The 25,474-nt window shown below is 41.0% G+C and overlaps 1 protein-coding gene across 1 annotated transcript in view; it reads left to right on the forward strand.

Annotated features, from left to right (window-relative positions):
* Positions 1-25,474, forward strand: part of ptprdb (protein tyrosine phosphatase receptor type Db) — a 176,254-nt gene that overhangs the window by 82,087 nt on the left and 68,693 nt on the right. The window contains exon 6 of the mRNA XM_059338579.1: positions 14,953-15,102. Coding sequence (XP_059194562.1) covers positions 15,018-15,102 — 85 coding nt within the window. The 5' untranslated portion in view covers positions 14,953-15,017. The remainder of the gene's footprint in view (positions 1-14,952; positions 15,103-25,474) is intronic.

A 25,474-nucleotide genomic window follows, 5' to 3' on the forward strand; every position in this document is an offset into this window, starting at 1 on the left:
AGCCTATAGCTTTCTCCCTGACCCCTGACTCCTAAATCCCCTCCGATGGCGCTGTATCATGATCGATGACGTCATTAGGAGCATCAGTGACACATAGAAACGAGGATATGCTTTGAGAGACAGCAGCCACTCTTTCTCTAGCGTGTGTGTGTCCATTTATCAAACATGAAGCTGCAAGGTACTACCATGCAACATTTATGTCAGTCTTCATCATCAAGGAAGTATTGCTTCCTGTTATGGCCAACTAAGAACATGGGTTTAGTGCATGTTGGTGCACACTGCATGTCACATATCAGAGTGTGTATGTGAGGGAAAGCTCCCCATGGTACACCCTCTCCTCCTCAGTATTCTCTCCATGGCCCCCCGGTCCCTTCTACTGTACCACAAGCTCTGCAATGCTGTCGCTATCTATTATAATGTATAGAGCACCATACAGGGCCTCTGTCCTCTGAGGCCCACACATCAATCTGACACACACACAGAGGGTAACACATGAACATATGGTCCAAACTGTATGCATGCACGCCATCGCACATCATACACTGTTCTCTTTCTCTAGTTATTGCTCAAGTTCACTTTGCTCTATCTTGCAGTTTTCATGAAGTGCATTTACTTTAACTAAAACTTTAAAGTACAATTTTGAGGTACTTGTTTTTCTAGTTTATACTTTATACTTCACCATATTTCAGAGGGAAATACTGCAAGTTGTTCTCATTATTTGATAGCTATAGCAACGGACTTGTACAAAGCTGCTTCCCAATTAGCTGCATCACTGTAAGTCCAACTGATATCACACAGTAAAAAACACAGGATGTGGTTAAGAAAATATGCATGCTATATTAGACCAAAACAAGCTATTTCATTTCAGTAAGATGTGATTTACGGCAGTAATAATAAAAACAATAATACAGTCTTAAAATATTCAGTATAAATATTGTATATAAATTGTATCCCCTCTTTCAGGTTCATAGTTGTATTTTGATTTTCTTCTAGAACATGTTTACATGCTTTAATGTTTGAAAAACACCTTATTTTTGTCATACTGTCAAAATGTCTGAAACGCTCAATTTTAGCGCCTGTCTCTTTAAGTCTCTTAAGCTTGAAAGTCTTCTCTGATTGGTCAGTTATTGTGGGTCTTCTGCATCTAGGCTCTCAGCATCTTGCAGCTGGGGAATGACCATAATGGCAATGTAGTGACACTTTCCACCAATGCCAAACTATTTCATGGCTGAGCGCAGTTGTCAGGCCATCTGCGGGAAGCTCCAGGAATTTTCCGCTCCAAGCTAATAGACAGCATTATAACACTGTCATTAATATATGGTTAAAGCAAGTCATATATATGTATTAATTGGTGAGATTTTGTTGCCTGTTTCCAGTCTTACTGCTGAGCTCAGAGAACCAGTTGCTGGCTGAAGCCGTATATTGAATGTGGTATCAAGTGGTACCAATCTCCTCATCTACCTCTCCACCTGAAAATTAATAAGTAAAGTTAAGCAAAGAAAAGTTCTTTGCACAAAGTATTCTGAAAATATCCTTCCTTTTCTTTCAGTTTCACTTTCTCTGAATAGTCCCTCAATACATTTGCAGTAACGTACATCCCTGATTCAAATCTGTTTGACGCTACAGTAGTCTCACTAATGGAACTCAAATAAGCAACCGTGCTGTTATATAACATGCTGGATCCCATCAAGACAGATGGAGCTCTGATAGTCACTACCAGAACTTTTTTAGGAGGCTGTTTTGGGAAATCATGTCAGTCTCTCCATCTCTTCTTCTGCTAGCCTGTCTTGCTCACCCTCTCTCACACTCTCTCTCTTCTTTTAACACACGCACACACGTCTTAAAACCACACATATACACACTGCAGGTCCAAAACTTCCTTCCTCAATGACATCATTGAGTTGTGGTGCCCCCAGCGGCAGCGAGCCTAGGAAGGGTGGAGGCGCTGGCTCTGGTGCTCGGATGTCTGATTTGATTCACCCTGACAACCAAGGACCATTTGGGAGCCCTGTAACCACGGCAACTTCCATCACAACATTCTGGGTGGTTGGTCGACGGGGCCAGTCAGGGCCGCTGTTCCTTGCATCCATTTTTAATGGCCAGTGTACTTAGTCGTTCTTCCTGGGCCTGTCTCCCTGCGGTCCCATCTCCAAGAAGGAGAGGCAGCCGCACTTGGTGGAAAAAGCCCCCATTACATATTTATTGTCCCCAGTCTTAATTACTGAGCCAGAGGGGATGTGGGTTTTGCTCTTGCTCTCTTTTCTCTCTCTCTCTCTTTCTCTCCTGTCTCTCTTTTTAACTTGGAGGGATGAGACCTTGTCTTTCTTTCTGTCTCTTTTCTCTCCGCCTGCCATCGTTAGACCTCCGTCCATCCAAGTCACACAACTTCATAATCCATCCAGAGTAACCACCGCTGGAAAATATAAGCTTTTATGTACACTGTACTCTCGGCAGAATGTGGATATATGTGAAAATGACACAGTAATGTTCATGTATTCCCGCTGAAAGCCAGAGGAGATGGCATCTGTGACATCCTCGTGAATGTATGTGACAAAGTGTTTATCGCAGCTCAAGGCTCATTATCTTGTATGTATTTAGCATATATTTCTCTGCTTATATAGACATCTAGTTAAGCATTTCCATTTGGACAAACAAGCATTTAGCTGTGCTTCTTAGAAGACTTCCCCACTCTAAATTGTGGCGCCATATGCAAGATTTAATCTAGTTTCAGGCACATGTTGCCTTCCTAATTATAATAGTTATGGTTGATTATAGACTTGGCAAGGATTCTGTTGCTATGCACTGCAAAAAACATTACAGTCATTCAGAAATCCATGTATAGTGTTCACATCTTTGCATTTCCCTGCATGTTATTTTGAGTCATTCTCATGTACTCCCACTCCTCTGCCGGCCAAAATCAATCTGAGGAAAAAAGGTTGTGTAACCCCATCCTTCTCTTTCAGCCGTTGTAACATGACATTGGAGAAGATTGATCAAGAAATGTATTTTTGGACTTGTCCACCGCCTCCCCTTTGACCTTCAAAGTGGTGTTATTGTTATTCTTTATGCTTTAGTCGACTTGTCAAAACCAGCTACAAAAATGTCTTACTTTTGCACCTATCTGTAGATGTTGATCTCCTTCAGGGTTTTTCTTTCAGCTTGTATCTGAATAGATGAAAGGGAGAGATGAGTCTTTGCTTGCTTTAATTTGTCCCCAGCACGTCAAATCACCTTGAAGGAGGTGTGGAGGAAGAGTGGCTTCTTACATTCATGTGGCTCTCTTCTTTATCCGGCATAAGTCAGCAGTCACTTTAATGCTCATTGGAGAGGAAAGTCTTTTTCTTTCACAATAGGAAGGCAATTTCTTGACTTGCGGTTCACCGTGGAATTCAATGCATGCATGAAGCAGAGTTCATGAACTGCTACGTGGTTCCTCCTCCTTATCCCCCTCATCTAACAGGAAGTTCACGCAGTCATCCCTAGATGCTGTGTGGCTGATTATGTGAATGGATGCATGCTTGCTTCTTACTGAAGAGCTCCGGTAAATGCACATTTAACGCTCAAAGAGTGGAGGAGGTAGGGCTGCACTGCCTATTCTACACTGAAAAACCACAACCTATTGAACCCCCAGTCTGGATAGTATATAATAGAAGAGGATGTGGGAGATGGGTTGTAATAACTAGAGCACAGTGTGGATAAAAAAAGTCCAGTTATTGAAGGTTTAACCTGCTTCTAGTCTAGAGGAAATCCATATTTTATTTGATGTGAGAGCCGCTCAAGGCCTGTAAATTATTACTGCTGTATTCCACCTGCTTGTGGAGGTCACCCAGCCAGCTAGATAGGTGTGTGCATGTGTGTGTGTGTGTGTGTCTGTTTGTCTCTGTGTCTGTGTGTCTGTTTGTCTGTGTGTCTGTGTACCTGTGTCAGCCCACATGTGTGTCCTGATGTGTGTCCAGCCTTGGTTGCCTACAGTACTATGTGTAGCATGTCACAGCAGTCACCATAACCATACTGCAGGCTCATCCATCCATAGATCTATCCCTCCCTTCATCCATCCATGTACTAAAACACATTACAGAGATGACTGCCTCCAATGTGCCACTTCCCCCCGAGCACTAACGGCTCTCTACTGTACACCGCTGGAGGTACGGTATATCATGGCCACAATGAGAAGAGCAAATATACATGGACAAGTCTGGAATAGGTAGATAAAGTCAAGTGCAGTTGTAATGTACTGTTATTTTACTCAAATCTGTCCATTTAATGAAGTATTGTTAATGCACTACAGTGCAGAGAGAATATTCTTCATCCCATTTATATTTATTTGATGCCTGTAGGTAGGAGTTACTTTGCTGATTCAAATTTTACTTGCAAAGCATAAAATAAGCTCATAAAATATGATGCACTTCCATAGTTCAAATTGCTGGAGAGACATAAAGCAGAGCCACCTGGACCACTTAGAGCGTTAAGATACTCCTTAAACTTTAACACATCAATAACTTAGTACTGTGAAAGGGAACATTCCTAAGCTGCAATTTATGGTTCTTTTCGGTATCCTCGATTAATCTGCTAGTTTTTTTACATGATTAATAAATTAAGTATTTGTTGTGTAATCCGTCAGAAAAAAGTCAAAAATTCCCATTACAATGTTTTAGGGCCAAATGGGACATGTTCAAAATGCTTTTTTGTCTGATCAACCTGCCACCTTTAAGAAGCTGGAAATAATTTGTTGGTGAAAAATTACTTAAAGGAGACATATAGTGCAAATTTTCAGGTTTACACTTGTGTTTTGGGTTTGTAGTGGAACATGTTTCTGCTGCTTTAATGTCCAAAAATCACGTTATATTTTCTCCTACAATTTGTCTGAATGTACTAGTTTTCACCCTCTAAAATACTCAGTTTTATCACCAGTCTCTTTAAGCCCAGTCTGCTCTGATTGGTCAGTGTTTCCATTTTTTCTGCATCCGTGCTCTTAGCATCTCTGCACCATCATTGCAGCCGGGGAAAGGCTGCCCAGCACTGTAGCGACACTTTCTACCTATATATAGCAAAGTTGTGACATCACAAACTTGCCTTTTGACTTTCTCTGTGTTTAAATGGCACCTAGACTCCTTTATGACAAAGAAAAATCATAATTTTAACAATACTAGTGCAGTGTCCATATGTATTCGTATAGTGGGAGATTAAGTAGATTTTTGTATTACTAGTGCAGTGCCCGTAGGAAGTATGTATTCATATCGTGGGAGATTAAGTAGATTTTTCAATTATGGCCAAATGAGGTTGTGTGTGGAAGTGTGATGCAATACAATGGGGTGTAATATTCTTGCGTAGTGTTAATATACAAAGTTTATATTGGGTAATACATGGAGGTACATTGAGATATAAAGAGACACAGAAATAGTTATTTTAAGAAAAAGAAACTTAATCATTCAACTTCATTAGACATATACAGGCACAGATATAGGTGGGAATAAGTTTACATGCAGCACAAACAGATGGATGTGAATGATGTGAGTAAGGGTTATAAGGTGTGTTGTGGAATGTGTAGATTGATTGATAACTATTGTGTTTCATATATTGTGGCTATGCAGACCACTACAACGTCTGCAACTCCTTAAAACACTTACTTTTCATAAGGTACACACACCATCCAGCACATATACATTGAACATTGATATTCACTGGAAACTATTCGAGTATTATTGGAAAATCGAACCTTGTAGCGCACTTTAAAACTCCGAAAGATAGATGAGTCAGGCGTGGAAATCCAGAGGGAATTGGGTTACTGACCAGGTGTAGGCCTATCACACAATGGGGCGGAACTCCCCTAAAAGGCGTCCAATCGGAAACAGGTTCCTACATACGAAATCATGACTAATGGTCAGCGAGATATGCCCTAGACACACATACACACACACACACACACACACACAAACGTTTCTTGCTTTTATAGATAGATGGGACCTTTAAATGTTTGAAGAACATTTTTACTTCTGATGCTTATTTGCACTCAGTAAAACTTGATTGAGATATTGCTACTTTGCTTCTTTAAATAGCTCACATCAGAGCTCCAGTTACAGTGACAGGCATAAAATCGCCACACATTTGGCAACATTACTTCACTTTCTCCTTCTTCTTCCTCTCAGCCATTCATTCTTGCTGCACCATTCAGCCTCAATCTCTCTCTCTCTCTTTAACCTCTTGCCCCTCAGCTGGTGCTCATATCTCATCTTCCTCTCACTTCCTCCCTCCATCCCTCCCTCTGCAGTCCTGCTGCTATCTTTACGACCCTCTCACTAATGCACCGCTCAATTAGCCTTCGATGAGGTTTTCCACTAAAGGCTGGGTAAATAGGTAATTACATGTTGTCATCCCCCCACCTCTTGCTAATCCACTCAACTTCACCCCACTCCTCTTCGTCTACCTCCCTCGCTCTCTCTTTCTGTCTCTCTCTTGCTCTCTCAATATCATGGATGGCTGCCAGAGATGGTCCAATAGAGGCCCAGCGTGGGCCTGTTAGTCACAGCTGGCTTAACCCTTCGATTGGCCACATTCAGCACTCTGCTTAGTGCACACTTTACCCTTTTTTTCAGCCTGCACTTCAGCTCTGTTATCTGGGACACTTTATCATCAGAATGGCAAAGCTGGAACCACCCACTGGCTAAATGCTGATGAAATCCTGGCTGCTAATAGAGACGTTAAAAAGGTCCAGGTGTTTTGAACACTTCAGCTGCTTCGTCAGAGGACGTCAGAGCGAAAGGTGAAATGATTGGTGACAGGTGGAAAGCAGTAGTGGGAGGGATTTGTACTTTTTGTGTAGCTGACAATCAGGCATCGCGGCTCTCCGCTCTGACGGCTATTGATGCGATCAAATTGCCTGCCTGAAGGCAACAGTCCACGGGCAGTCTGTGGTGCTGGTGGGATGTGTTATTATTGTGCTTGTGTCTGCTGAGGCCAAGAAAAGAAACAGAGTATTTATCAACCTTACAGCTGCTGAAATAAATTGATGCAAACGCGTTGTCTTTGGGTTGTCCTCATCTGTTACATCAACAATAACAATGTTTACTGTGATATATAAATGTCTATTCGACATCATCCATCGAGGCAGCCTCAGAAGTGCTGTTGTTGTCAAGGTCTGTCCATTATTCAACAATGTCTTAACAATGTGGATTTTCATCTTTCATGTGCTGGGACCAGGTCGCTTTCATGAAGCTGCTGGAAGCCGCTGAGGATGGAACTTGTTTTTGAAAGGACCAACTGAAAAGGTTTTATTCAAACATCAAGGAAATACAAAAGAGAAAGCGAGTAATTCCTCCAAAGTAAACTTTAAATTCGAAATAAATTATGTATTCCGGGTGCAATTGGAAGCTGGACTCACAATCTAATATAAATAGACCTTTGCTATGGTATAATGAATTTGTGGAATTCCTATTTTGCATACACAGAAATATAATAACCCCCAAAAAAGGATATTTGATTGGCATTCCAGTTCTTCTAAGAGAGAAATGAGATATAGGTGAGACCACAAGCACAAAGGAGAAATATAAGTTTGTTTGGGCCTTTAGAGATAGGAAGAAAGACAGTGAAATGGAAAGTGAGAGGAATTGGTTGGTGAGAGGAAAAAGAAAAGGCAGAGGGAGAGAGGGAGTCAGGCTGAACGAAGGCATAAATGAAGGTGGAAGGGAGGGAGGGAGGACAGAGTGTTTGGGGAACCGGAGGAAGTGATAAGTTGAGTACAGACAGACAGCCTAAATCCTCATCTCAATCAATCACATTTTCCCTTCCTCTCCTCTCAGTTTGTCTTATTGATTTCTTGTTTCTGCCAGTGTCCTGAAAGCCCGACTCAAATGACTACTCAGAGTTTTTGGGACTCCGTCTCCTTGTGAAAAAACTACTCTTTGGCCATTTGTTGTCACAGCTTTATAGGAGAAGTTAAGCGATCACTAGGCTTTTATCCAGCAGTTGATGTAGCAGCCCATTCTCCTTCGGTGTCCATTCATAAAAACTACTGCTTTACATGTATCTGCTGCTTGTGTTTCTGCGGGAGAAACTCATGCTGGCCGAATTACTCTGAGAGCCAATTTTAGGAGATAATGTAGCATTGATCAGAGCTATTTTAAGTTATTTAGTTTGAGTCCAAGTGAAGTCACAACTCTGATTTTTGTAAGTCCAGCTGGAGTCTAAGTGTCGAATCTGACATCTGCAGCTCTGGTAAAGCAGAGATGTGAACATGAGTCACATGAAGAGTCTGACATGTGTCAAAGTTGACTAGGGCTTTAACTTTAACAACCAATGACTCATGACTTAACCTGGACTTGAGTCTATTGACTTAAAAATACTTGATACCTTCCCCTAAGCAAGACTATAAAGACTGTTTTTTGTTTAAAGTGTTCCATGAATCCATACATTTCCCATTATTTCCTGAATCAACTAATGTAAAGTTGACACTTAATTCCCCACACTGACACAGGGAGAACATGCAAACACACAGAAGCGCCAAAAAGCCGCATTCGAGCCTGTGATCCTCTTGCTGTTAGGCGAAAGTGCTTACCACTATAGAACAGTTAGAATTATTTTACCAAGCTCTTTCCTTAATCAAGTACAGTGGCTTAGCTGTTTAATGGTAAATGCTGAAACATGCTTCTCTGGTCTGTGTATAGGGTAAAGTGCACAGGGCATTCATGATCTGAAGTGTGCACGTCAGCTCTTCTGCAAGCCTCTGCGACCTTCAGTTAGACGACATATAACATCCTTCTCTGTGCAGGTGTGCAGAGATGCTTAGATGCATCTCCAAAGAGGCATTATTCCAGCCCAACAGCAATACCTAACGTGTCATGCACAGATAAGGTGAAAGCCATTGGGAAAAAAAACCCCAGCTTTGACAGGCCCTTTTATTCCTGAATGGAAAATTGTTACATGTGAATAGATATACATATGAATCCGTGGAAAATACAGCTGATGTATGTAAAGTGGTAGCCTCTCCACACCCACACAATACCAGCTTCTGACTCACATGAAAATGAAAGAGGTTTAGTGGAGCATTCTCTCTCCGTCCACACACAGAGTACAGTACGTGCATACAGTAGGTGTTCTTGGGTGCTAAAAGTAGTTGAGTCACCCGATACAGGCGGAATTAAAATCTCTGTCATAGCATGATGTCATCAACTGCTGCCGTCCCCACAGACAAAGACACTGGGTTGTGTGCCTTTAAAGATCAACGTTTCTTTTGAAAACAAGCTCAGGGGTTCTTCCTGGAGTCTGTTTGAGTCTGTTTGTGTGCAGCAGGGGAGATGACAGATCACTGGTAATCAGTGTGTGCAGGATTGTGTGTGTGTGTGTGTGTGTGTGTGCGCGCGCACGCACATGTGCTTAGTAGTCATATACATCAAACAAACCCTCTCCCTTCAAGCCATATTTTTCTAGCTATGTTTTGTTTGTTGTGCTGTTTTGTTTATTTTTCTGGCATTTTTGCAAGTCTTATTTCCATACCGCTTGTTATCTATCTGCTGCGAGTGTTTTTCAGATTCTTCTGTGAGTGACACGGTGGCATCTTAAACTTCTTTGGTTGCGCAAATTGATAATCAAAGTTTTGTAGTTGAAACCATGTCGACTGAGACAGAGGAAAGGCTGAGATCAGAAGAATTTAAGGTGCATGTTAGTCACGTTTGTAAAAACACAGTTTAACGTTGCCTTTATGAGGCTGCCTTACAAAAAACACTGAGGAGCAGACAGCACTCTCAGAAATGGGACTTGATGGCAATAGAGTTGTGGCACTAGTGGCTCTTAAAAAAAGACATCAAACATGTTGTGAGACCAAGACAAGATTTCACACCTGCCATTTTAAAAGCAAATGTGGCACCCTGTGGACTGACTCATTGGATAGTTTTTGTGATGTCCTGCATTGAACCACATGGGGAAATTTAAATTTGGTTGCAAGTTAAGCAGAAAATGACTGGGTCTTATGTGTTTATCTGTTATTCTCTAGAGGGGGCTACACTGTGGTGCAGTGGTTGGCACTCACAGGTTCGAATCCTTCTTCCCTCTGTCAGCTTGGCTTCTCTCCGGCTTCCTCCCACAGTCCAAAGACATGCAGCTTAGGTTTAATTGGTGACTCTAAATTGCCCGTAGGAGTGAATGAGAGCATGAGAGTGTCTGGCGTCCTGTCCAGGGTGTACCCCGTGTATCCTCAATGTCAGCTGGGACCGGCTCCAGCCCTGCGTGGCCCAAGTTCAAATAAGCGGTGATAACTGATTATGAGCATTAATAGTCAAGACTATGACTGAAAAATGGACAAGGACAAAAATTAGGAGTCTTGTGGACTAGGAGTAGGACACAAGGATGCAAGCCTCTTTATTCCTTCACAATTTCAAGGTACAGATCACCCCAAATTCAAAGACACAGGTGCCTCTCCCTTTGTGTTGCATTAGACCTTAACATGGAACCTAACTTCCCTTACCGGCATTACATATCTAGTGTTGTTTGATTCATCTGGGTCTCTGAAACCTGCTTTCTCTGCTACTCTACTGAACTCCTCTTAGTGCAGCTCTGTAAAATTGGTCGGTCAGCCCGCTCTGTTTTCGGTTAAAAAGGTGCATGATATGTACAGTTTGTGGTTTTGTTTGAGACAGCCACGTTCAGTTCTTTGTCTCTAAACTCTTTTGCCTTTGGGATCCGACCCTGAAATTTAACTTTAATTTTTATGACTTGAGCTGATCACTATCCTTTAATGGAAAAGGAAAAGGACGCGAACTTTGCTTTTTCCAGTCAGCTTATCTTGTTTTTTCATGCAGTGCTGTGATGCAACAAATACAAATCGTCGCTGCATTGACATTTCTGTCAGTCTGCCACTGTTTCAACAGGGCAAATAGAATAAGTTAATTAGTATGTCTAATTGCATTTGGTGGCTCAGCTTTGGGAATATCAAATCAAATTAGGATACTCAGTGTTCTTTTTCCATGGCACACGGTTTGCCTTAAGCTATGCTTTTTAGGATCTGTCTTTTGTCTTTGTCTCTATCTTTCTCCACGTCCCTTCCAGCTGTACTACGCCTTCGCTTTGTAGTCTACCCTCCTCTCTCTGTCATCATCCACCCACACTTTCTTTTTCTTTTCTTTCCATTTTTAGGATCTTATTCTCTCCTTTAATTTTCTTCTTCTTCTTCACTTCTGCTTCCTCTTCTCACAACTTTTCCGCTCCCTCTCTTAATAAATTGTTTTATGTCTGCGGCTCTGTGGCAATTGATGATGTAATAACTACCAGATAATGTAATAACAGGGGAAAAAAGTGTTACAAAATGACTCTCTAAATGGGACGGAAATAAATATAAAGCTGTTAATCCAATAAACAGCCAGTGAATGCAAAAACAACTTCTGATTAATATTGCTTTTTTTGGTTGCCTGTTGATGATGCAACTGGCGGTTTTAAGCATGAGGGATATATTTAAAGCTTTATTTCCGATGAAAGCACGAGAGTTATTACATTTGCTCTACCCATTAGGGGGATATCTTACTATATTTTTTACAAGTTGGCACATTTTCCAGCAACTATTACGGTAACACTTAATTTGAACCTCCTATTCAGCGTTTTAAAACAGTATAGTATTAATCAATGATTTGTAGCACTCTAAAAGTTGTAGTCAGATATGTTAATTGATGCAGTTGTCAAAAACTTAAAGGTCCAGTGGGTATGATTTAAAGTATTACAATATTAATAACTATCAATTCATTAATCACCTGAAACTAAGAATCACTGTTTTCCTTTTGGAATCACATAGTAATTCTAAGCAAAGATTCTGAAGAGATAATGAATGACAATATAACATTATACAGTTGAAATAATATAAACCATGGAATTAATGAACTCTCATCATTTTTATTACATTATAATGTGTTATTAGTATACAGATGATGAATAGGGGGTAAAGGGAGCAGGTAACTGTTCCATTACTGGTAACAAAAGCTTATTTTCTGTCTTTCTCTCCTCTCCTCATCTTCTCCCCCCTCCTCTTGCGTCCTTCTGTCTGTCTTGTGAAAAAACATAACCCAGTATGTCACTCTTTGAGTCAGTCTTTGTTCTGTCAGAAGCTATCCCAGAGATAAGTGTGACTGATCGCTGCAGGGCCGGCCAGACAGACGGTGTATAATTGAGTGATAGGGACTAATGTAAGTGAATGGTTTAAAGCCGACTGTGATCCACAGCAGCGGCAGAAGCTCAGGCACCGAGGGAGGCTTTCTGTTAGGCCTTAGGTAATACTAGGAACAACAGCCACCCAGATTACAATCTGGTGACTACCTGGCCGTGCGTGTGTGTGTGTGTGGCTCAGGTTATCGCCTTTTTGTCTTCTTTCCATCCCACGTCTCTTTTCTTCTCCGTTTCATAGCTCTGTTTACCACCCTACTTCATTTCTCCTCCCTCCACACACCTTTTTCTCATCTCTCTCCCTCTCTCTTTTCATCTCCCTCCCTCCTCCTTCTCTCTCTCCGTTATCTTAGCTCTTTAATTAACGTGACATGCTGTGAAGTGAGATACTAAATAATGCAGGCTTTTCCAGTGACATTGAATCAGCCATAGTGATTAGTGGCCGCACACAACACACACACACGCAGACACACACCAAGACACATCCCCTTTTTCTCAGCAGAGATCCACCTTTAATAAGGCTTTTGATATTTTGCAGCACAAATTAGGGATGCACCAATCCAACTTTTTCAACCCAGATAATAAAAGTGTTTCATTAAAAAGCTCAATTTCTCACTGAATGGAACTGATCTTGTATCTTCTAATATGTGGAAGGCAATATCAGGTAACTTTCCTCACAAAACGTAACAAATAAATACATGGACATATATTTACTGAATTGTTATATATTATTAAAATAAATTAACAATCAAAATGAACAGGAATACAATTCAAGCGTTGTAATTAAAGCAAGTTTAAAATGCTGCTACAAATTGGTCAAAACTTTAAATTAAAATTACAGTATAAAATGTTATTTGTACATAAACATAGAACGATAGATGGGCCAATACCCGATCCAGCTATTTGAGTCGGTGTCGCTGCATCCCGATGGCGAGAACAGAGTGTTTTCACAGTTTGCATTTTAAACTTGATTAGTATTTCTAATTCAAACAAAGAATATGTTTAATTAAATCCCTCTGAAAAACAAAAAGTTCAATTTTATTTTTTTATTTTAAGAATGTTTAATTAAACAATTAATGCTAATGGTCCTTTGGAAAGTAAAGTTTAAATGGAAATGTGATTTAATATCCCAAACTAAATAAAGTAAAACTCCCTTGGTTGGTGGGTAGATACACAGGGTGCTTGAATCTAATGCCTTTTCACACTGTAATGCTGAGTTCCCATATCTACTGTAGTAGTGTAAATCACAGTGCAGGGGACTTAATTTGTGCATGGAGAGATCTAGGTTATCCCAAAGCAATTGTTTCAGACCAAACCAAGTGGAAAATCCAGTGTGGGTTTAGTTGTTTGCTGCCTTGGCTGCAGGGATGCAGAGAGCTCTGGGTTCCAGCGTTCTTCTACCCCTGCCCCCCTTGTCTTTTTTTAATCAGATGGCTTGTTCAGGAGTGGAGGGGATTAAGACTGCTGCTGCCGCTGCTGATGACTCTGTCCAGTTTTGGAAAGCCCTCAAACACACAGCAGCAAGCATGCACATACGAACACACACGAGTATATATACTGCAGAAGCAATTCAGTGCAGGAACATGCAGTCAGCAGTAATATACACATGCATGCACATGCAGAGGCATCAACATATGGATGACCTAGTCCATATGCATGCACATGCAGTGCAAGCCTGAACCACATTCATTCATGCAAAAATGCATGCTACACATCTTAGTTTCAGCTCTCTCTTTTAGCTCCGATCACTTTCAGCATCTCTCACTCAACACTGTCAGTTTCTGGACAGCAGCAGTGATCTGCCATGTCTCATTGTGCCATGTGATTTGAGCTGTGAGATTTCTGACACAGACTGACGCCTGTCTCTTCTGATGCCAGACACTCACACCAAGCGCTGCAGATGGCAGAGAGACAGCTAGACAGACAGAGAGACAGGCAGAGACAGAGAGAGAGTGTGTGTGAAAAGGCAAAGGAAACTAAAAACAAGCAAAAAAGTAAAAAGAGATGAGACAGAGAGAGTCTGAGAGTGGAAGTGAGGTAAGGATGAAAGGATAGAGACATTGAGCTGTGTGTTGAACCAACACTGTGTGCTGCGTAGCCAGCAGATCAGTCTCCTCCCACTTTAATCTCCCCATCATCCATCAATCCCTCACTCCATCCTTCCACCCCTCCATGTTAAAGCTATTCATTCCTTTTCATCAATATGAAATCGTGCCCATTTGACGTACATTTGGAAGAAATCCGGTATTGAAGTCTGCTTTGTAGATCGTGAAACGGACAAAAACTAAAGAAAAAACGAGGCCGTTGCTTACTTTGGAGAGGAAAAATGAACTTTAAAAGCCGACTGATGTTCCAATGCTGAATGTTTGCCATAAGTTGAAATTCATCAGCTTCTTTGTGAACTCTCTCAAAGCCACACACACACACACAGAAACGCACACACACCAAAACACACCTCCGGCAATGAGTGTATGGTCCTAATGAAGCGAGAAGAGGAGAGGCAGCTGCATAACTGGAGTGTAAGGCCTAGAGGGAACTCACACACTTCAAGTCTTGTGTGTGTGTGTGTGTGTGTGTGTGTGTGTGTGTGTGTGTGTGTGTGTGTGTGTGTGTGTGTGTGCGTGTATGTGTGTGTGCGTGTGTGTGTGTGTGTGTGTGTGTGTGTGTGTGTGCGTGTGTGTGTGTGTGTGTATGTGTATGTGTGTGCGTGTGCGCACAGACTATATAATATCTAAAACTCGCTTAATTTGGACTTTGGAACAAGTCTAATGACTGCTTTTTCTTTTTTCACCTCCATTCTCTCCCTCTCTGCAGGTTGTGAGGGCCTGTTTCTATCGTCCTGTTGTACAGTGAGGCAGTGAGCTCACGGTGGATACAGCATGCATGTGTCGACATATCCCATGATGCACTCTGCCAGTCCCGGCCTGCTCCTCCTCAGCTTCCTCTTCCTCGCTGATGCCGACTGTAAGTCCTGTCAGACCCATATACTTATATTCTCACACACAAAACTAACCACATGTATAGGGGTGCACAAAGGGAAACAGTTACATTTTTCACATACATATTTACACATTCATAACTTATACATTATCCATAGTAAATTAATTTTGAATGCACGTGTACACAAGCACATGCAGGGTTGTAATGACCTGATTCTGTCTTACAAACCACTATACTCCTAATATCACATCCTGACTGTGTGTGTGTGTGTGTGTGTGTGTGTGTGTGTGTGTGTGTGTGTGTGTGTGTGTGTGCGTGCGTGCGTGCGTGTGTACGTACGTGCGTTTGTGTGCATGCGTGTGTGTTTGTCTCTATGTGTGTGTTGGGAGGCAGGTTTGATATCAGGCCAGCTGTTTTTGTCCATCCCAGTATTACTTGGCATGGATAGACAGACCACATATGGCAAATCAGATAATTTTTCCTCTGCTTGTGCGATTGTGTTCATACCATTTGTGTGTGTGTGTGTGTCTGTGTGTGTGTGTGTGTGTCTGTGTGTGTGTGTGTGTGTGTGTGTGTGTGTGTGTGTGTGTGTGTGTGTGTGTGTGTGTGTGTGTGTGTGTCTGATTGTGGCTAGTCCGATGTATTTCTCAGGGAAATGCACATTAGTATTCTGGTTATGAGTCGTATGCTGGTTTTAATCACAGCTGCAACTGCTGATTATTTTCATTACGGATTAATCTGTTGATTGTTTTCTCTATTAACTGCTGGATCTTTACAATCTAACAAAAATGGAAGAAATCCTTCTTTCCTTCCATTTTCTCGACAACCATTCATCTGATCAACTTCATTATTTGCTCGGTACATTGCTGCCAAGGAAGTGCAGGGTCCAGTGGAAGCTCTTGAAATCTACGGTCCTATTTATTAGTAGTTCATGTACACACTATTAACTGTTACACCTCATAGAGCATCATGGGTACAGCTCGCTCTGGCAATGCAACACGGTGGACTTCCTATGTAGATATGAAGGGCTCATCCTAAGCTAACGAAAACACAACAATTCTCAGTGTCAGTTGATTATAAAGTAATTCTTCTGCCATTAGATCCCCCTAAACCCTCGACACTGGTCCTTTAAGGCGAAAGAATTAAAAACAAGCTAATACTCACATATTCAATATACCCCAGTAGAACCAGCTCCCTGTATCAGACATTGTGGCATTATCCAGTTTTCTGATCAACCGTGACGTCTTTCCCTTTTTGTGTCTGGCTTTCTGGACACATCTTTTATATCATCATCATACAACCTATCATAATGGAAGACAACAGTAACAAGCAATAATCAGTTTATTCCCCATTAAACCAGTGCCAGTCTTTTTTCAGCATGTAGACGTTATCTATTTTATGGTTAAATGCAGTATGACTAAAGCTGACGACATTTACAGCTTTCCCAAAACCTAATAGATACAGTAAGAGTTTATCCAGGTTTCTAAAACCAGGATATGATTTAAACATAAGAACTAGTGAATGAGATACTCCAAAAACCTGATTGTTACTGGGTTACTGGTGCGCGTGTGAACACACTTACTGTGGTGTGGGTTTCAACCTGAGTAAGAGAAAGCCTTGGCCAGGCATGACTTCTCTGCCAATTTGTCAGGTTGACAAATGCGGCTTTGAATCTCACAGCAGCGCTGATGAAACCGCCTGATTTGGGGAGAGACTAAGGATAAAAGATATGAAGACAGAAGGGGAGTGTGGGAGGACTAAAGATGGGATAGACTGAAAGAGAATAATGGAAGAGACAGAGGAGGAGGTCATTCAAGCTCACCATACAGACTGTTAAACATCTGGGCGCTAGGCTGCCAGAGACCTCAGTAATAATGGTCTCTTGTAGAATTTTGATTTGCATATTTGCTTTAAAAATAGCAATATGTGTCATATGTTATGATGGTAAAAAAAAAATATGTTTGTAAACCAGACAAAACATGCAGCATGTTTCGGCACAGTCAGGAAAATGCAGCGTAGCTCCAAGCTTGCGGTTGTACGACGCTGAACATATATCACTGCCACGCTTTAACACACACACACACACACACACACACACACAGGCTTGAGGCAGCCATCCCACTCCTGCAATGCTTTAAAAGTACACCATCACACAGCGCCGAGTAAAAGCACACACATCCACAAACCACTCTTGTTTTCCTTTCAGCCTCCTGCCCTCTTGTCCCCTGTGTAAGTTCCAGGGTCGTCCCGTAAAGGCCCAGTCATCCATCAAAACGATGATGCTCCCAGACTTCCACTGTGGCGGTTAGGGGAGCAGCACAGACACACAGAGGGTGGAAAAGGATTCGTACTTTGTCTCATCTGTCCATATTCGCCCGTGCCCTCGTCTCATTCGCTGTGACTTTCTCCATTGCTCTTTTCTCGCTCGCTCTCTGCCTTTTCTCAGCACATCCATATAATCTGGTGAGAAAGGAGGGACAGAAAGCTTGAGGGGGGGAAAGGGAGGAAAGGCTGTTCTTTTCTCTTTTTATCTCATTGTGTATGACGTACAATGCCTCTTTTAATATCAACAGTGGGGACTCAGAGATTTGAATGTTGAGGATTCAAACAGCGGCTGCTGGGACACTGACATCTTTGTTGCTCGTCGCGTGTCTTCATGTTTTGAAATGTTAAATGCACTCTGAAAAAATTGCTTTCAGCTGCGCTTATCTTCACTCAAACTTAGTGCCAAACGAATGGAATATATTTTAAGCATAATTGGGTTTTACAAAATAGAGGCCACATTTTAGCCTATGTCTGGACAGAGGCGTCAGTTTTTCTTAAACTTTGACACCATCAGCACACAAGCTTGCTGCACAACTTACACCCATATACACACTAGTGGAGCGAGGGTATTAAGATGCAATCAGATGGAACCGTATCCCATGTGCATGGTTGGAAACCTTGCATGACACCGCACCATATGTGCATTCTGCACACAAGCGCTGGTTTAACAATACAAGCACACTCAGCTTCGCGTGTGTGATTTTTTTTAATATAAATGCCTCTTTTACTCCCTCTATTCACTCCATCTCTCTCTCCGCCACCATTTTTGTTCCTCAGTGTGTTTGTGTGCGCGTGCGTGCATATGACATCTATCTGGTGGATTAAGAGTAATGCCCTGATCCCGTCGCAAACTGGGCCACCGCTCCATGTACGCAGGGAGATGCCCTGTGCGAGAGAATGCATCTCTCGGCGTGTCATTCAGGGCGACGGGAAACAATGCAACAACAGGGTTCTTTCTGCTGACCCTCGTTTGCCCCAAAACCAACAAGCTGTCGTCCTTCTCCTCGCAGCTCGGATGTAACAATAAAAATTCCAGCTGATATACAACTCCTTGTGTGTGTGTGTGTGTGTGTGTGTGTGTGTGTGTGTTTCAGATGCTACAGTAGGGGAAGCAATGCTGAGTTGCAACCCAGTGCTTAAGTAAGCAGACTGTACATTTTTAAAACCAAGCAAGAGTGGTTTAGGATTCTGCCTAGGGAGGCTCTTGGTAATGTGAAACATCATTTGAGTGTCGTAAAAGCTGCACATTTCCAGCTTCATCTTCTCCACTCAGCTTGATGTAAACACGCACACACACACACCCAAACACACACACACATATACAAAGACATCATTAGAAATAAGTTTTTCTCAGTCACTCAAAATATGACATTTTCACACATGACATATTAGACCTGAGCAGAACATTGGAAGGACAGAATGTGGTGACTGATTGACTTGTCAACATTCAGCCATATAGCCAGCACTCACATGACACTTGAGGGTGACTGGAATCTGAAAGGTGGTTGAGTCAGTCTCCCAAAATGACAGCACTTTTGCTTACTTTGGGAGCCCATGAGTGAGGCACTGAACACAGGGTGCTTAGACAGGAGCCTTCTTTGGTTACCTGCAAGTATTTCATTCAGCTTTCCCTCAGGTTCTAAGTTCAAAGGTCCAAGCTGGTTTCAGTTTAGATTTCACTTTTCATATTACATCAGCAAATGTTTCATTACCACATAAAACAAAAGCGTTGAGTTGTAGTACATTTAGAGCCAGTTGAATTGCGCACTATATCTTGTCAAAAGCCACAAATCCATACACACAATATAGCTTCTTTTTCATCTTGATGGATGTATTATTGAACGTGCCTAGTGGGAGAGACACATAACAACCAAAATACCACACAGAAACATAACATAACTACAAAGAGATACAAATCAGCTTCAAAGAGACACACAAACACTACAAAGAAATACAAAACCACGTCAGAGAAACACAAAGAGACTCCCGATGACTATAAAAATGGGCAAAATAACCACAGTGAGACACAAAATAATTACAGAAACAAAGAGCAACTACAAAGAGATTCAAAAAGGCTACAAAGAAGCATGAAACAGCTACAAAGACACACACATCAGCTACAAAAAGGACAAAATGAGACTTAAAATAACAAAGTGACAAAAAACCAAATAGATGCGTAACATCTACAGACACTCAAAACAGCAACAAAAAGCGAAACAACTATAGAGTCTGTGTCTTGCTCTTATGGACACTACAAATGATGATACTTTAGAAAGACACCATCATTTCTAAGGATGCAGTATAAAGTGTTGTGGGCTGTAGAAATTATAATGTCCTTTGAGGAAGATTTGTGATGAGTGATTTTGGGCGATGTAAATAAATCTACTCATCACTTTTAACATACTTAAGTAGGCAGAGACGCTGTAATACAGTACATGTGTCGAAAAGATTTGTGACTTGACATATCAGTCAGGGTTTATGTGTGTTTGTGAGTCCCTGTAAGCATGTTTGCGGTTGTCTGTTTTATATGTATATGTATGTAAGCACATGTAGTGCTTAGAGTAGACAAGAGATTAGATTGCAATAAGTATCTGGTTTCGTGCGAGCTCCGTGGCTCCTTGTTGCTGATGGATGAGGCTCCGTCAGGATTCACTGGCACCAGATGAAGAGGCAGGTCACAAAGGTTAAAGGTTCCCGCCCCGGGGGATTAGTTAAGGGTGTGAAACCGAATCAAGCAGTTATTTTCTTGGATGGATTGCGTTTCTTTTCTGTGATTGATTGGTATTGCCTGACTCGCTGGAAGTGCAAAGAAAAAGCAAGATCTTGGTTGACATTATTCCCCATAACCAGGGTACAAAATGTCAACATCTGCTCTGGGCAGTTTAGACCCTGATGGAGGCTCTGGCTGATTTCTCCTGTGGGCTGGGGAATGATGATCAAATGACTAAAAGGCCTCTGGTGGTCAACACACTGGTCAAGTCTTGAAGATCATTTCTGCATTTCTTTTCTACCATCTAATTTGACCGTTTTTTGTATGCATGGAAAACAATTAGATACTTTAAAAATGCTGCCTCACATGTAACACTATAGACCAGGGGTGGGCAATTAATTTTCCCAAGGGGCCAAATGAGATACTGTGAAGGTTGTGGAGGGCTGGACCAATACTCTGAACTAAATTCTGCTCAATATTAATTTCATCGTTCTATAAAATGCAGTAAATTATCTGGTTCTGAGCTGCTACTGGTAAGAATACATGTTATGATAAGACTATGTTAATGTGGAGAACCTCAAATATAGCAGTAAAAGCAAAAATAGTAAAAACTCTAATTTTAAACACAAAATACATTCAAACCACAAAAAAAATATAGAACATGTACTTTATGCAGTAAACAAGCAATGTATTAACTTTATGCAAAAAGCAAAAAAGTGTTTTTCACAAGCTAACAAGGTAACTCCTTGTTCGGCCACATCAGTGATCTCTTTATTAATACCTCAACAATTTGGGAAATATGCTCTTTGTGCAGTTCATTTATATGGTTAAGCAGATTGATACCATTCTTAAAACTGTCCATTCAGTTTGAAGCTGGAGCCAGCAGCAGGTTAGCTTAGCTTAGCAGACTGAGAATGGGGAGAACAGCTACCCTGGCCCAAAATAATTAAAGTGGAAACAAACAGATAACTTCCCCCCATAGCATTGCCAAGTGGAACTGTTATTGTCAGGTAGCGATGCTTTGTCACAGCTCAGCGTGTGATAGTGACGCGCTAGCTTTATTTTTGGAGTCACTTGTGAGTCAATTACTGCTGGTTACGTACATAGTGGCTCTTTAAAACACACTTCAGTGTTCACAGGAAACAGTTAATTTAAGACAATCAACTCATGATAAGTTAAAGCAAAAACTTTATACATTAATCAACACATTTTATCTAGTTTGTTTAAGTGGGAAACAGCTCTTAAATATTTAACAAATGAGATACAACATCCGAGTTTTGGGGATGCAGGAGCGGACGCAAAGACAATATTTTTCCTCATTTTGTATTTGAAAAAAAAAAAAGAATTATTAATACTAGGGTCAGGCCAGGAAATGTCATCAAATATTCTGCTGGGGGAAAAAAGAATAATTTAGGAAGTTTTCTCGGCTGTTAAATTAATAAACAGGTCATTTTTTTACCCTGAAGACTCTGAGAGGGTTAATGTGGTTAGACAGTTGTTTATTTAAAAATAAGAGGAATTAAATGTGCAGTGACACTGCAGAAAAGTCTACAGTGATGTTGAGTAAAGAACACAAGAAACAAGCATAACTCTAATTGTGCTGAAATTATTTTCCTTATTCTTAATTAACATGCCACTTATCAACAAAAATCATTTCAGTCGTTATCTAAATAAGTCATGGTATGCTTTCTGGAATAATTTATTGCATTGTATTAAAATTCAGCTCTCAGAGGATGTGTCGGCTCATGCTCATCCGGAATATGACATTAAACCTTAAAAATAAAGCGGCTAATTTAAATGCTTGACGACCTCTTTCCATCAACTCTGGTGCAAATATCTCTGCATAGAAAGTGACAGAAATGGGTCACATCACAAACATTTTCAGAAGTAATATACACATAATTAAAATGGCAGTCACAGTTATGTTATTATTTAACTGTTTATTGCCAGTACTGGCTATAGAGGTAGCCTATCATTAATAACACCAGTCCACTAAAGATTAATTATTGAAACATATTGGCTAATTATCAAGTGTATGAACATGCTTGGGAGTCACAATTGGTTGTCTTATAACTTTTCAATCAGGGTCAGTCAATTATTATTCTTTTATTTAATTTTGCCCCCTTTTATTGAGAATTGTGGGTAGTGGGCAGTGGATTTTTAGGGGGAGATAGCAGGTCAACAGTAGATGCTACATAGAAGTGTCAAGTTCCGGTCAAAAATTTTAATAAAAATTACTTAATTAATCAATTAATTTAACCCATTAAGGTGTATAAGGGCTCGGACCATTCATTTAGGGCCTTCTGAAGTCCATACCCATACTCAATTATGTCCTATAAGTTGTTGCAGCAATTTTTGGGCTGATACTAATTGTTACACACATATGCTGCTGAATTAGGCCATTATTTTAATATCAAGAATGGTTAAAAATGGTCAAAAAACCCTCCAGAATATTACACAAATACACCAAGACCTTTGGACCCTTAAGTCTTCTGTTTGTTCAGATATCAGTATCTGTATAGCCTTAAATCTGAGCCCGCTATAGTCTCTGAAAAAGGGAAAAAAGCGGCTAAGCGGTCCTTGGCCTGAAAAATGTCGAAGACCCCTGCTCAGTTGTGGCAAAGTTCAGCTCAGTTGGACTCCCTCAATAAGTGTGCCTCACTCACGGATTTACATTATCTATAAAAGTAAATCCATGAGTGAGGCAGATAAGAGAGAGGGAAAGTCTGTGCTGATGAGAGAGAGAATGAAGCCGTTCTGCTGCTGCTCAGTGTGCTGCGTCGCCAACCTCACAGGAGCGAGGCTATTAGCAGCTAGCATAGCTGTGCGCCCATCTGTGACTAACAGAATCTGACTGGCGTTAGCTTAGCATTAGCTTAGCAGGTGCACCCGTCTGTGAAGAGGCCTGGATAGCATCAGCTTAGCTCTAACTTAGCAGGGCAGTGGTCCGTGAATAATCCGCTGCGACCAGCACTGAGAAAACCCTCTGTTCATCTTTATGGGAAGCCAGCCCTGACCTAGTAAAGTTGTGCACCCAGTGGGTAGCCCATGTGTTTCTAATGATCTGTGTATAAAAGAAGACCCCATTTGATTAATTCCTCCCCTTGTGTTTCTAACAAATTAACCCTGATTAACTCGGCACTGGCCAGACCCTGGGGCTGCCATGGTGGGTAAGTGGCACGCTAATTGGACATGCATTACTATCAGCAGTAAAAGTGCATTTGATTCTTTTGCTATTGCATCATTGTAACAGTGATGCTTGGTGACGTCAGCTGGAAGTCGCCTGAGCAGCTGCAGATCTATGCATGCAAAGAAGCCGTAAGTGTGCGATTTTGATATGAGAATAAAACAGTGTCATTGAAATAAATAATCTAATACTCCAGATTCAGTTTTGACACTGACACAGATGGGCACTCAAACTTTATGAAACTTGAATAACATTTTATATTTAATGTGAAGTTTTATCAAAAGTTATGGCACTTTATTGTGTGTAATTTAATTTTTCTCGGTTGAAATGGCCCATTTTAACAAATGTTTGCCAATTAACACTTATATGTGCTGCAGAAGGATGATAGCTGTCTCTCCGTGTTTATTGGCCTCAGCAATCCAATTTCATTGCCACGACGAAAGCGAGCAGCTGATAATTTGCTCTTAATGTGTCTGTTTGATGTTAATGTGTTTTAAGTTATGGTTCTGGCCAGCTGCCCACCCACACTCGAGGCTGACTATCACGGCCCTGGCTCAAGGCCTCGATATTGGCCTCGTTCCTCAACTTGTCTGACAAGCCTGACTCAGTCCTCATTCAGAGAGTCATCAGCTTACCGCCCACCACCACATATAACACTGTGCAGTTGGATCTTTCCCTGGCAAGGGCTGTAAATTACTCATTACGTGCCTAACTATGGACATGAGCACACACACACGCACACACACACACAGAGGGAAATTTGAGGCGCACACACAGATGCTTGGCAAGTTGTACCAACATCCAGGGCAGCCTTTTCAGATGTGATCAACGCTTCCAATATGCAGACAAGAATACCTACAAAAGCTATTCATGCACATGAACACATGTCCAAACAGACTCAGAAACAGCCATGATCCTCTGTGTCCGAGGGGACTGCCCCTGATATCTGATCAGGAAGTTCAATAACCATTTAGCCAAGCATTCAGCTGAAACACACACACACACACACACACATGCAGGATTAGCTATCGTTAACATCTGCTTCTTTTTGCTAAAACTACAATAAAGCTTACTTAATCTATATTCTTATCTGTGATATTCGACTTGGTTGGTAATCCACAGTGGTGAGAGGGTTACATTAAAAACTACTGATTACATGGCTTAAAATTTAATTTGTAACGTATTCCATTAGATTACTCAAATCAAATTACAATATGACATATTCTGCTGCAAGTGATCTTTCAATCAAGACAGCAACAAAGGTGACCAATGCCATCACAGCATACGTGTGGTTTTTATCTGGGGCCTAAGTGTCAGCAGAGGTCTCCTCCTCTCTAAAACAAACAGACTCTAGAGGTGATTAAAACCAGTAAAAACACTGAATAAAGCAGTTTCACTTTTGAAAAAAATCTCTGTGATGCTGTTCGGCATGTTCCTGCCTCGTGTTTGCTCAGCTTGTTTCTCTGATAACTTTAAGATCCAAACGTTCCAGAGGTTTTTACCAGGAGCAGAATTAGGTTTCTTTCTCTCTAAAACAAACAGACATGGTGATTTAAACCTGTAAAAACACTGGGAAAATAACAGATTCACATCAAAATCTGTGTTTCTCCGACACTGTTCAGCCGCCAGCAAAGGGGCCGAGCTGCTGCTAATGTTTGTTCAGCTTGTTTCTCTGATTCTGCAAACATTCAATGACTTAAATCCTTTGGTTAAAATATATATTGTTAAAAATCACCAAGATCAAATAAGTGTATAGTAAAAGTCTGGCTGGCGTTGTGTGCTTCAATTTCATTTTTGAGCAAATAAAACAAAAACAAACTTGATGGATGCTCGTAAAAAAAATTGGATCAGCTCCAAAATGTAATTGGTCTTCTTCTGCCCATGCTACACCCTTTCACAAGTTTTATGAAAATAGGGGGAGTAGCTTTTCCATAATCCTGCTGACAAACAGACATACAAATCAGCAAATAAACAAATAAAGGTAATAAGGTAACCCCTTTAGTAATATATCATTCTATTTAATTTTTAAAGACTGTATTTAACACACCACTAATTTAAGCTGTAACAGAATACAGATACACATACTTTCTTTGTTTTAAATAATCCTGTTCCATGTATTCCATTACTGTCATCACTGTTAATCCAGCATCTCAGAGCTTGTAACACTGATAACG

This window comes from Centropristis striata, chromosome 1 (genome assembly GCF_030273125.1).
Source record: "Centropristis striata isolate RG_2023a ecotype Rhode Island chromosome 1, C.striata_1.0, whole genome shotgun sequence".
In the NCBI taxonomy this organism is placed as follows: domain Eukaryota; kingdom Metazoa; phylum Chordata; class Actinopteri; order Perciformes; family Serranidae; genus Centropristis; species Centropristis striata.